Source organism: Cariama cristata, unplaced genomic scaffold (genome assembly GCF_000690535.1).
Source record: "Cariama cristata isolate BGI_N322 unplaced genomic scaffold, ASM69053v1 scaffold9602, whole genome shotgun sequence".
Lineage (NCBI taxonomy): Eukaryota > Metazoa > Chordata > Aves > Cariamiformes > Cariamidae > Cariama > Cariama cristata.
In genome coordinates, this window is record NW_009605483.1 from 1 (window position 1) to 14,154 (window position 14,154).

At 40.2% G+C, this 14,154-nt stretch overlaps 1 protein-coding gene across 1 annotated transcript in view; it reads right to left on the reverse strand.

Annotated features, from left to right (window-relative positions):
- Positions 1-5,372: 5,372 nt before the first annotated feature.
- Positions 5,373-14,154, reverse strand: part of BEND6 (BEN domain containing 6) — a 9,256-nt gene continuing 474 nt past the window's right edge. The window contains exons 2-6 of the mRNA XM_009695973.1: positions 13,342-13,519; positions 11,660-11,877; positions 10,118-10,310; positions 8,148-8,286; positions 5,373-5,640 (exon numbers count right to left, since the gene is read on the reverse strand). Of these exons, the coding sequence (XP_009694275.1) occupies positions 5,373-5,640; positions 8,148-8,286; positions 10,118-10,310; positions 11,660-11,877; positions 13,342-13,519 (996 nt within the window). The remainder of the gene's footprint in view (positions 5,641-8,147; positions 8,287-10,117; positions 10,311-11,659; positions 11,878-13,341; positions 13,520-14,154) is intronic.

Below are 14,154 nucleotides of genomic sequence, written 5' to 3' on the forward strand. Positions count from 1 at the left end.
CCAAGGGTCTTAGTGAAGTCCAACAGACAGTGCCCATTCCTCTCCCCTCATCTACCAGACCAATCACTTTATCATAGGAGTTCACCAAGTTGTTCAAGCATGACTTCCCATTGGTAATGCCATACTGATGACTCCTAATGATTTTCTTGTCACTGAAGTGCCTGGAATGGTTTCCAGGATTAGCTGCCCCGTCACCTTCCCAGGGATCAGGGTGAGGTTGACCAGCCTGTAGTTCTGTGTGTCCTCCTTCTTGCCCCTCTTGGAGATGGAGATGACATTTGCGTTCCTCCAGTCCTCAGGCACCTCTCCTAGTCACCACGATCGATCAAAGATTATCAAGAGTGTCCTCACAATGACATCTGCCAGCTCCCTCAGCGCTTGTGGGTGCATCCCATCAGGGCCCATGGACTTAGGTATGTCCAGTTTGCTTAAAGTATCCCCCGACCTGATCCTCTTCCACCAAAGGTACATCTTCCTTGGTCCAGCCTTTCCCCCTGATCTCTGGGACCTGGGATTCCTGAAGGCCGGTCTTGCTAGTAATGAGGCAAAGGCAGCACTCAGTAACTCAGCCTTTTCCATGTCCTGTGTCACCAGGTCACCTGTCTCATTTAGCAATGGGCCCACATTGTCCCTAGTCTTCCTTTTGTCACCTGTGTACTGACAGAAGCTATTCTTGTTGTCTTTGACTTCCCTGGCTAGATCCAGTTCTAATTGGGCTTCATAACTTCATCTCTATATGCTTGAACAATGTCTCTGTGTTCCTCCCAGGTTACCCATCCTGCAGCCACCTCAGCCCTGGCGACACGCACTGCAGCTGAACCAGAGAACCAATGCGTGCCAGTATCAGTCGCCCCTGTACAGAAGAAGAAATACTCAAAAACCCAGCTTGCTTAACAAAAGATGACAGTGAACAAGGGACATCATAAGAACAAGAGGAAGAGGCAGAACCAGAGGTAATCACTCAATCCCTATCCCTGAGTGAACTGTGAGATATGTGAAAAGACTTCAGCTATCATGCAGGTGAGCATGTTATCACCTGGCTGTTCTGATGGTGGGATAACAGACCCAGCAACCTGGAATTAGAGGGTAGGAAAGCCCCAAGCAGCTGGGATCCCTTTCTAGGGAAGGGGGCACTGACAAAGCGATTGGAAAAAAGACATAAGCCCTCAGCCTCTGGAGGTGACTTCTGTCAGGCATGAGGGAAAAGTATCCCTTCAAGGAAGATATTGTATGTCATCCAAGCAAGTGGATGGACTACCATGGAGAAATTTATCCAGTACCTGAGGGAATTAGCCATGTGAGAGATGGTTTATTATGACCCAGACAATGCACAGTTACCCACAGATCCGGAGGAATCCACTGCACAGGACCCAAGTGGCAGAAGTTTACACGGAGCGCACCATTGTCGTATGCCAACTCATTGGCAGTAATGGACTGGAAAGACAAAGAGGGACCAACCTGGTGAAGTGGCTGGCTGACTCCGGCAACATGAATAAAGTCTCTCTTCCTCCCTTGTCTCAGCTGTGGAGAAACTGTCCCGGGAGGTCCAGCAGCTCAGAGGATAGGTCCTACTCCCCACCTGTACGGACCAACATCTCGGCTATTAACAGTAAGCATTCTTTTGCTCAAAAGAGAGATGAAATGGCTCATCAACACTGGCAATATGAAGAAAGTATCTTTTTTGTTTCAGCTGTGGAGAAACTGCCAGACATACTAGCCAAGAAACTGCCCTGAGAGCTCCAGTGATTTGAGGGTAAGTTCTGCCTCCCACCTGAATGGACCAGTATCTCAGCTGTCAACAGTAAGTGAGGGGGGAGGAGTAAGCAAGTGGCTGCATGGTGCTGAGTTGCTGGCTGGGGTTAAACCACGACAGCCACCTGCAAGGCACATTCACTGTCTAGCTTGGTAAGAGAGAAGGCAATTTTTTTTGAACACGGGCAGCAGATTGCCAAAGGTAGGAGCAGACAAACCTAGGACTCATGGTCTGCTCTTCATGAGCTAAGATCTCCAAATCCAAGCCTCCAAAGTCTGGGTATCACATAGGATGTGGAAGCTGTTTCCAAGCAGACTTTCTTTATAAACTCAGTAATGCTCTCTAGCAACTAATGCCATATATTCATTATGTGCCCTTAATTATTTTCTTTTATGGAATTTAAACTTATTTCAACATCCTTGTTTCTCTCCTTCCTCCTTAAAGTGAGTGAAACATGGCCTTTTTAACCATTGATTTCCTTTTTGTGTCAACATTGCATACTGCCACTTACTTTTGATCTAGAAAATTTAGACGTCTGGTGGTTTGGTTTTTTTAAGACTCCTATCTACATACCATAATAAGAGGGGACATGAACTTGAAAATCATTAAAAACCCTGACATTCAATAGTATTCAGTTACTTTTTCAGCAAGTTTTTTATCCCATTCTTCATATGCCTCAATATTCTTCCCTCCATAGAAAGCAAGTGTTCTTACTGAGCAGTTCATAATAAACAACGACAAAATTCTTTTCCATGGTAATCTTCAAATTCAATCTAAAATGCAGGAACAGAAACAAATTATTTCAAGTTCTTAGTTTTAGCACTGCTTACTTTTTCATTACTAAATCTCCAGTTACTAAATGCTGTACAGTCATACAGCTGTTAGGTTTTTCTGCGTTAGCCATCAGCCTTCACCAGTTCTGAGTAATGCAAATAACGTGTCCTCTGTCACTTATATCAGAAGAATTTTACACTTCATGACACCACACATTTAAACATCACCAATTAATTTTGATTTTAGTGCAGATTTTGGGAGAAGCAGCATTAGACTGCTCTGCTCTCCTCTCTGTTACTTCTGAAGTTTCTAATCTGTGACTATCTAGTCTTCAATTTTGTGTTCTCAGAGTTTGTTAGGGTCATTTTGGAAAACCAGTCGTATTTTCTTCCTTTCTGGTCATACTGCAAGGAGCATGGCTTTTCTGTTAACTGTGTAGCTGTGTAAAAGCTATTTATCTTCTTTTATTCAGTGGGATAATAAATGCTCTCTCTTCAGGAGAGAGCAAGCAACTGCCTCTTTGCAGCTTGCTCCCTTTTTACCTTTTGGTAAAACATTAAAATGTCTCCTTCTCTATGTTGTTCTTTTTGTTCAGAGCACAAAGACATCTCTCCCTGGCCTGTGCCTGGGAGTGGGCCCTTCACCCTGCCACAAAAATTCTCCTTTCCTCTTTGTGGTGAGTTGCCAGCCGCACTGGTTTTCCTTTGACAACTCACCAAGTCAGCAGAATAGAAAAGCACACAGTACAGCGTGATCTGCAGTGCTGCACCAGTGACAGGGAGGGCAGCCGCTCATGTTTGGCTCCGTGTACCTGCCCGAGTGCTTCGACACCTCCTGAACAGCAGAACAGCAGCAGTGGTGCAGTATCAGCAGTGACAACTTTAAGGTTAGAGAGCCCTTGTCAGGTGGACCAACTCCTTCCCCAGCTAAAAATTCTGAGCTTTACAGAAGCTGGCTTCAAACCAGTTACTAAAGAAAAAGAGAAAAAAAAAAGCAAGCAAGAGAAAAAAACCCAACCTTACATGTTAAGAGTGTACAACAGAGGCTGATGTAAGAAAAGGCCCAGAAGACAGTAAAATAGACAAGAAAATAGAACTAAGATATAGTAATGTTTCATTTTATTTGATAGAAAGTTGCTTCAAAAATATGATTAACTATATACATTCTTATATGCTGTACATACAATTACATATATAAAATGTACATAATAGCACACATCCTTCTGTTACATTTTATAGATGGTAGTTAATAACATGAGCTAGAACTTACATCATATTTCATACCCGCTTTCATCCTGGTCCTACAAGGAAGTGATAGACAGGAGAGATGAAAAAGTCTGGCAGATCACAGTCCACACAAAAGTCTTCTCCACAGTGCATTTTGTTAGTGCATTGTTCTAGTACAGTCAGGTTTGCAGCACTTCCCTTTAGAGGTATTTGGCTGCTAACCTTATCTTCAGATTTTTTGGCCAGCATTCACCCTAATACTATTTCTAATTTATTTCTGTAACTCAGATCTCCTCAGTTATAGAAATCCTCCTCAAATCAAGCTAGATCTCTTCAACTTTATGTTGTTGGGTTTTTTTTCATCTTGATTTCTTGGTTGCTTGTTTGCAATGTATGAAATAGATTTAACTATTAGTACTCTCTGTTCTGGGAGAAGTACACTCAAGCATGAAAGATATAATCCAAGCGTTCTCTCTTGTCCATGCTGCCGGCACACTATAAACCTGAAACCAGTCAGCGAGGAACAAAAATGTACCTTCCCTCCTCCTCCTCTGGCAATTACAGGGTGTGTGACTGCCAGCTGCTCCCTGGGACAAGTGGTGTCAGATCCCAAGAGGAACTGCCCAGTTACTGGGATTTTTCTGGTCCCAGTCCCATGAGGAACGCTCTGCCTGTTCACCCTCTCCTTCAGCAAGAGGTAGCATACCAACATCAAAACACAGGGAGCGGAGGCTGGCAACTCTGCCCTTTACCAGCCGCTTCCAAGAGATTGTCCTCCATTTCCCAGCTAGAGGGATCAGGCACCCTCGTCCTATGGGCCTGATGTTCAGGGAAGAAGAGAGAGCAGGAGCTGCCAAAGTCGCAGAGTACCAGCAGCAGAAGGCCTCTGAGAGAAGCCGCCGCCTCCATAACCAAACAGGCTATGCTGGAGGACTGTTCCCTGAGCTAAGGGGGAATGCGGCTTCCTTCATGGCCTTTCCAACTTTCAGAGGTTAAAAACGAGCTGCTTCTTTCCTGCAGACATCTTGAGAGCTGCAGTTTCATTGCCCTAAGAATGTTTTCATCTTTCCAAGTCAACAGCATCCTTAAATATCTATTTTATTTTTTCATATCTGCTCATGTGGCCCTGTGCTTTCTAACCCTGTGCTGGCCATAGTCTTCATTTCAATAGGAAACTTTTCTATTCTCTTTTCAGGCCTCTATATCTTTTGTGTATTAATATGCAATAGCTTTCTCTGATCAGTAAAGCAGTTTTCCATCAGCTGTCAAGGTGAAAGCAAGGGGATTAAGGTTCCTCTTATACGTTCTTTTGGTATTGTTTTTTTCTAACTAAGGGGAACTCTACTTATATTCTTCAGAACAAGTTTATATTTTTTGAATTACTGCATAACATGCAAATATTTAATAATATCTTAAAGCCAAAGATATTAATATACCTCCATTTTTTTTTCTAGGTTGTGGGATTTTCATTTGTTTGAGAAAAATGGTTCTTGGGCTTCTATTCTGCTTGCAGTATCTCTGTCCACTGTTGCTAGGCCCATTTAGATATTATTTCTTTTTTATTTTATACTGCTCGTTAATCTCTGTTGAGAATCTGAACTGGTATGAAATACCTTCTGTTATTCTTTGTCTGAATTCCTGAGATCCTGTGCGCAACCCTGGTTGGGAGAGGGTGCTGGTGAGGTCCTGGCAAGATGAGACTCCACCGTAGAAGAAGTGGGCTTGAAACGCTCCTGCTGACCTTGTGGGGTGGGCGGTGGAGAGGTCGGACGGCTGTCCCTGTGCTGAATCTGTGCATTAGCAGCCTGTGGATCCTCATCCTGCTGGTCTTGAGTACTGGGAGGAACAGCCGAAGAGAGGACGCCCTGAAGAGCAGCTGCAGAACCACTGTTGAGACAATTTATATCAAAGCTTGAGATACTAACATTAAATGTGCAATTAGTACTGTTCTTCGTTTCCGAGCAGCAGTTTGTTTATTAGCTAGTTAACTAGTTTTCTTCACTGACATATTCCCCTTCACCTCAGCTTTATGGATCTGAGATGGTGACTTGTCTGTCTCATTGGATTTGACTCTGAATTCCTTCTCTTGAATCGTAATTGTATTCTGGGGAAAGGCGGAGGAGGTGGGCAACGAAGGAGGAGCAGCAAGGGAGGAGATCAAAACTGCAGTATCACCAGTTTTAAAAGTCAGTAACTTGTGTGTAAGTTGTTACTAAAGGTACTGCACAACAGGATTTTCTCTTGACCTCTCTCTGTACTTCATTGATGGAAGGTGAACTGAAGGAGTAACAGTGAGATTATAAGCACTTTGAAATCCTCATGATTTTCTTACAGAGAAAACTTGTGTTGTCTGAGCTAAAGGCATCATCACCGTTATCTTGCTTACTTACAAGGTGCTTAAATGCTTTTACAGTGAGAAAATTCTGAACAGATGTAAAATGAATCCATTATAAATGCATTCCAATAAGCATCCATTCAAGAAAGACTATGCAGGCAATATATGCAGTGGTTTCAATGGATGTTGGACTGCATTTTACGTAAGCACTTATCAATAATAGACATGAAGACATTTTTAAAATATCAAGTTTAAATTGAAAGGTCTATAGGCAGTATTGAAAAAAAAAAAGCAAATCAGAATTGTTACAGTGCTAGCTCAAGATCCTCATGTCAAGGCTTCAGGGATACTGTGTCTGTACATGAGAAGACTCAGGAATTAGCAAAATTTATGGACTCATCTGATGAAGACAGATTTAAAATATAAAATATTTAAGATTTAATACTTTCAAAGAAGACAGACTCTGTGTTTCCATGCTGTTATTTTTACCATCTGTGTCAAGGACAAGGAAAAATACTACAGTGAATCAACACGCACTGTATGTTACAAATACAGAGGACCTTTGTTTTACGAAGACTTCTCATCTCTAGGAGAAAAGCATTAACATAGTAAACTGTATTTTAGCCAGGCTGATGCATTTGTTTAGTGTTTCCAGATAGGAAAACCTGTGCATGTGGATTCTTTCAATAGATATTATCTGAGTATTTCTCAAGTAGTAATTCATAGACCACTGGTGGTCCGTGCAGTACTACCAGGTGGCTTAGACAGGAATTTTAGTAGCAAAGCACTGCTACTTTTCCAATTGTGTTGTAACATAATCAAATATCTTGGGGTGTTTTTGCTTGTTTGTTTGTTTTTTTTTTTTTTCTGTTATGAAGTGTCTTACAGTTGCAAATGTGGATTTTAGAACATGCATGAGATAACTGAATCAGGAAGAAGTAAAATACTACTTCAGCATGGAAAGTCTAAGTAAGGACAAATCTGTTCTCCCTGTCTCACTGATTTTAATCTCTTATCCTGTTCCTGTTCGTGAGAAGAGGCTGAGAGAGCTGGGGCTGTTTAGCCTCAAGAAGGCTCAAGCAGATCTTATCTATGTGTATTAATATCTGATAGGAGGGTGTAAAGAAGATGGAGCCTCTTCTCAGCTGTGCCCAGTGGCAGAACCAGAGGCAATGGGCAGAAAGTGAAACACAGGAGGTGCAGTCTGAACATCAGGAGACACTTTTTCACTGTAAGGGTGACCAAGCACCAGCACAGCTTGCCCAGAGAGGTGGTGGAGTCTCCATCCTTGGAGATACTCAGCTGAACTGTAACTGGCTCTGAGCAACCTGGTCTAGGTGGCCCTGCTTTGAGCAGCGGGGTTGGACTAGCCAATCTGCAGAGGTGCCTCCCAACCTCAGGTGTTCTGTGATATGTACATCTGGTATATATACTACGCAAACAGCTGACTTCACGGACGGTAGGGGTGAGTTCAGCAATTTTATACTAGTCTTGTTCACAAGGTAAGAATACCCATAATAAGCAAGATGTTATTTAGTAATTCTTCTGCCTCAGTAATTTAGACTCTTCTGGCAGGAAAAGACTGCTAATTTAGCTCTCCTACAGTACTTTTATCAGTAGGTACAAAAGAGGTGTGATTTTCCTTATCTTTACTTGTGGGTTGAGGCACAACAGGTGACGTGAAAAAGGAATTGACTGGTCTCTGGAGAGCCTACAGAGAATAATAAGAAAAGTAAATAATGCAAAATCTAAACCAGACATATTGATCGAAGTAATTCCATATGTTTACTTCTGTATTCTCTTCCTGTAATTTAATAACCTTGTGCTGCTTTGTCTAGAATGAACAACTTTTTTTGTGCTGTAATGTTACAGCAGAAGCTGGACTGCTTCTGTATTACATACTTTTTGTAGAAGGTTACAAAAATATTTACTTACTTGGCAATGCATATATGAACACATATCTTCATGGTAATTTTAAAATTGCTTTTAGATTTTGTTACCACAGGGTAATATATGGAATTACATATTGCAGGCTACAGATTTTTTTTTGAAGACTCACCAAAAGCTATGCTTCTGAAAAGCACCTGAGTTAAGATCTTTGCTTAAAATTGGCTTCTTGGTGCAATTGTTCAGTTTTTGTCCCATCATTCGCCTAATTAAAGCATCATCTGTGTTTGGAAACAACTGTTTCGTGATTCCTGGAAAATAAAGAGACAATATATATGAGGCTTCCAAATCAGGGAAACAACAGATGTGTGATCTAAAATGCATTTCTTGCATCTTTGAAATTTCCAGCTACTTCAGCTTCAGCTCTAGTTACTTGGCTGTCTTTACACACTACTTCATAGATTTTACACGTGCCAGCTCTTGCTTTTCTCTGTGCCTTCGTACTGCTGTGCCTGCTTTTGGCAGACTCAAAAGGAACTCCAGGGCTACCATGGCGTCCTGTAGTGAGTGATTTGTCTTTGCTTGTCCTGTCTCCCTTTGTTCTGCTCTTGATCAGAGAGTCCTTTTCCTACCCTTGTTAGTCCTCATGCCTCTGAATCTCACAGTTTGTGTTCATTGATTTTCATTTGCAGGTGATGCCCCTTTCCCTAAAAATTTCCCTTCTGTTTTGCCTGGCAAACTTTTTTGAATGCAATACTAGCAGGACTCAACATCAGGAATGCGATTCCTGCTCCCCTGTTCTCCATCATCTTCCTTTCTCTTGATTTTTTTACCCCCTTTCATTTCATTTTGAGGTCTTACAGTTTCCATCTTCTTTAAACAATCTGATCTACTAACTCATTTTCTACAGTCCTAGAACTCCCAGGCTTCCTTCTTATTTTTCTTTTTCTCTTGTATAATGTTGACACTTTTCTATTTGAATTCAGGAATGTTCTCATTTCCCTTAGCAGACTTCTTTGACTTCTCTATAGGTTCTCCTTTGTGACTGAATTCTCTGTAGCATGCTGTATTCAATGTCCTCATTATCTTTTCTGCTTCCCTTTTCAGTTTTTCCTAGACCCTTCCCCAGAATCCACCTTTAGAAAAGCCACTAGTAGCTCTTAGAATCATAGAATCATTCAGGTTGGAAAAGACCATTAAGATCATCAAGTCCAACTGTTCTTCTCATTCCATGAAATCTTTTTAATATTTCTCATACATCATTCTGAAATTGTCTCATCTTACTTCCTCTAAATATATTTTCACCATCTTACACACTCATTCCTTTTCTCTCTCTTGACTGTGGACCTTTTTCTCCAGCTAGGTTCTTAAGGAAAAGAGGTTTCTGCAACTGATAAGTTTTGAAACTGCTGGCCAACTTCAACAAAACTGGACCAAGGTACAGGATCTGGAGCTAAGCTAGGAAGGGAACCAAGAGAACTGGGGAAGTACAAGGAAATAGCAATGGCGGAGGGTTTCTAGTACAGGAATTTCAGCTATGTTGTTCAAGTAGTAAGCTATAGGTGTGAATCCAATAAAAATCAGGCTTCACGTGCTACTTCCATCTGAAATGATTCTTCTTCTTATGAGCCAAACATTTTCTGCTTTAAACCTCAGCAGAAAACAAATTTTGTTTGCTTCTCTGATCACTATTCCTGTCTTCTATACTTACTGTCTCATTTTGCCTCCAGCGCTATTTAAAATGTCAGAATTCATAACATTCACTAACTTTAAAATATAGCAGACATAATTTTAAATTTGATCCAAGTGTGTCCTCTCCTTGCCTTCCCTATCCATTATCATCATGCTCCAAGTCTGACTGATGTACATTAACCTTTCAAAGGCTAAAAAAATTTATAATATCACTGTCCCTGAGTAGCCACTTAAATAAAACCCACAAAATTCACACAATAGAAATACTACTACTTAGCATTTCACTGACAGCATTTGTAACAGATGGTTTAAAAAAGAATGTAGCTGAAGAAGGAAAAAGGAAACAGCACATCACCTGAGTAGACCAGCTGTTAAGCATTACAGCCCCTCCCTCAGAGAAAGCCCTCTGTCAAGTCAGTGCCACATTGAGGAATGTTAACAAGCCATCACCTATGATTTCCTGAACTTCGTTCTGATTCATAGCTGGTTTTGCCGCTTTATCCTTTGAAGAGGAGGACTTTGCACCTGTCAGGCTGTGTGTAGCCATGTATTCATGTGTATAAAGTGCTTGCATCAAATCATTTATAAACTTTTGAGGTTTGCTCTTGTTACAAAGTGCAATCTGCCACTTTTCGATCTTGAACTGGAAAACAAAATTGATCATAGGCATAACTATTGCAGTTCTCTAGAAATATTATATAGTATTACCTCTGAAATACCTTTTTAATTTTATTGTTTTAGACCACAATTTCAAAAGTAATCTCTGCAAACTGCGTGCTTGAGATCAACGCTAAACTTGCATACCACTCAACGTTTGGAACTATACACGCAGGTTGATTTTTTTTCAGAAGCAAGTGCAGGGTAGACTAAGGACCACATTCATCCTAGCAAACACTTCACCAAGCGTTCCTTATTACTCACAAGTGGAGACAGGATATGTTCAGATATATCTAAATCCTTCTGCTTGCACTCCATGCAGGCTGGCTGGGGTCCAGTTCTGGTGTGGATTCCATACAGCCACGGCAGCACGGCACTATGCCCAAGCTAATATTCCTGCCTCCGAGCAGACATGCCCTAAGAACTGTGACATCTGGTCCTGGGCTTTAAGACTGACTTCTGCACACAGCAGTGGTACAGCCTCAGTATTTGAACTCTCCTAATGGGCAATTTTGAGTTCCCTCTATTAAGTAAGGCTAGGCTGCTTAGAAAATTAGGTCTTTTTATTTCTTTGGAGATGTTAGGTCAAATTTTGTGTATTGCAATATTCAGTCAAAACATCCTACCTTGATAATTCTTAATAGATTTCTTTAGTTTTTAGGACCCCATGACAACACATGAGAATGATTTCCACCGACTGGCATGACTCAGTGCATAAGAATGTTTAAGTATGCAGAAGCTAGAATTATTCTTTTGGTTGTGTCTTTATTCATGTACAGCCTCTGTGCCTCAGATTTCTCAATTATGCTCTGTTATAACTACAGAGAATAAGGGAACATCTTTACTCAGTATCTATCTATCTATCTATCTATTTCTACTTAACTGCTGACCAGTGTCTGGAACAAGAGCAGAAACATGCCATTCTCCACTTACTTACTTACAGTTTAAACAGACTGCTGGTATTGTTCTTAGATTATTGCTGAAACACTACCATTCCCCTTTGGCATACAAAATACTAGCTATCCCTGGATCTCAGTAGTTAACCCAGGATCTCAGTATTTTCTTCATGCATCCACATTCTGCCTTTAGTCACAGACGTGCAAAGCCACAAAAATCAAAGCGAGTCTGAGAGCGTAACAGCGCACTGAATTCAGTCTAGTGTTTCTCATGGAAAGAGCCTTCTGCACAAAAGGAGATCATTAGTGACATCATCAACTGAATGATGATAAAATGATTTTTACTGATGCTTATTTTTTATATTTGTTATACTATAAGAGTAAGGTTTGTACTGTATAAAGTTTTAACTTTTATGCCTGAAATTGCTTTTTAACTGACCTGTTTTTCAGTCTGTTTCTCCTCATCTTCCACATTCAAAGTTATTGGTGAGCTGGAGTTACTATGCAGAGCTGCATATGAATCTGCTAATGGATTGCTTGATGCTTTCCAAACAGCATGTGAATGCAGACTGGACATAGATGATGTCACTCCCCCTTTGAGCAGTGCTTCAGCCATCCCTACCAGTTCCTCAAAATGGGTGACTGCCTGTGGCAACACTGAAATCAAATGGAAAGAGGGGTAAAATAGTAATTGCAGCTCACAGACTCCAATTACATAAGCATATGTTTTTGCAGTTAGATTCCTTTCATAATGCAAAAGAGTCAAAACAGCCAACAAAGATGCTTTAACATACTTTAACATACTATTCTCTGAAATGTTTTCCTGCCATTCTGCTGTCCCCACCCATTAAGATCTGGCCTCTGTTTCTCGAATAGGATAGACCAGTTCTCTGCAAGGCTAACAGGAACCGTTAGTTTACGCCCATCATGGCTATTTCTCTTTTTGCTATCTCAAAATCTCTACAAGTCTGTAAAGCTACTGAATGTGGGCTAAGTAATGTTATGTCTGATTATTTTTTTTTTTGCTTCAAAGAAGTTACATAGACTGCATAGACTTTTTTTCCTCTTTTTTAATCTATAGAGATTATCTTTTAAATAACCTTTTCTTCAAGTAATATTTATTTTCAAGAATAAACTTTTATTGAGTCCATTAAGAAGAATCAATTCAGAGCAAAAAGGATGCAAGGGATGAAGAATCAGCAAGATACAGAACAACTAAATTACAGAAAATACTGTGCAAGACTAATACAAGTGCTTAAGATGCAAGGCAAATTGACCTAAATGTGTAAGAAAAGTTGTCAGACACTAACAAAATGTTTAAAAAAATATCCAAAAAAGGCGGAGATGAATGATTCAAACCAAGATGAATAACATATGGAATGGAATCAGGTGGGCAATGAAACTGATAAGCACTTGCAAAATCATATGACAATAAAGAAAAAAAGATACTAGGCCATCTAGGGATGGTATGATGATGTAGCTGGCAAGGGAAGGAGCAAACCCTCTTTAAACCTGAGTCATTCACTAGTGTTCTGAAGTTTTGGATTCAGTCTTGGCTGCCCCAGAGTAAGGGACAGGGACAAGTAAGAAGGGCTTCAGAGATGATCCCTAAGCAATGAAGGATTTATTTATAAAAGAATAAAATGGTTCATCTCTGGGAAAGGACTAAATTTGTTGCATGTGGAACTAACGCAGATTATCAATAATGAGGAATTTCCAAAGTAATTAGAAATGAAATCATTTCAGAATAAATAAAATTTCCCTAGATCAAGAAAGACTGCTAATAAATAAGGTTAGTTGGACTGGTCAGTGTAGTGTTTGAGCTGAGCTCATGGTTATACACAGCATACAGAAAGGTTCTCTTGGGAACAACTGACAGGACTTAGACAGATTTTTCCATTTCTAACTCTATGATTGCATGGCCTTCATATAAAACAGTTTTTTGTAAGTGCTGCTGGAATTAAATGTTGCCATGTATCAAAGACTTTGATGCTAATGGTAGGCCTTGATCGTGTCAGGTGCTTGAGCATCCATAATTCCCATCCAAATGGCCTCTTATAAATCAAGCTTTCCATGGCCTTCAGGTTTTCCTCTTCATCAAAATATTTCCCCTGACTTTACCTTGAAGCATCACCAGGGACTGCCTTAGGCGGCAGTTTTCTCTCATGGTGTCTGTCAGCTTCCTCTTCAGACTTTTTATTTTGGCACACAGTTCTACCTTGGATAGTTGAAATAAAGGCTCTTCATCATCACTGCTGCTTTCACTGTACAGAAAGTTGCTACCTGAATATGGTTCTCTCTGAAAAAAAAAAACAAACCATGCTATCTAGAGCAACAACAACATAAAGCATTAAAACTAACATTAAAATACCTGGCTAAATCAGAATATTCTATTTGTACATAGAATGTATAAACATACTCAGTGCATTTTAAGAATAGTTGTTACTGAACATAGCTATTACCATGCCTATTAAAACTAAAACTGAAATGTCAGTATAATACGTAACTGTTAGGTACTTCTCTCTCTCTCCTCCGTTCACCAGTTTCCCAAGGTAGTGTCTTTTAGAACAGTTAACTTCACTAAAACAAAAGTCTTACACCCTCTTAAACAAATACATTTCAGTTTACTTTTGCTTAATACATTAAAATTGCTGAAGCTTAGATGTTTACCTGTTTGTTAATTAAAGATGTTTCAAGTTGACTCAGGATATTGGCAGGAGCAGATGCCTGCAATGATTTCTTTCTTTTTATATGCTTCATCATTTTCCCCTGAAAACAAGAGCATAGTAGTACCTTTGCATTCCTATAGAGCTTCCATTACAGTATCTCATAGTATACCATAAACACTTATTCACTGTGCACTTGACATTCTTGGTTAGTGTTTTTGAAAAATATGTTTGTAACTGTTTGTTGAGATTTATGTTTCCTTTCCCT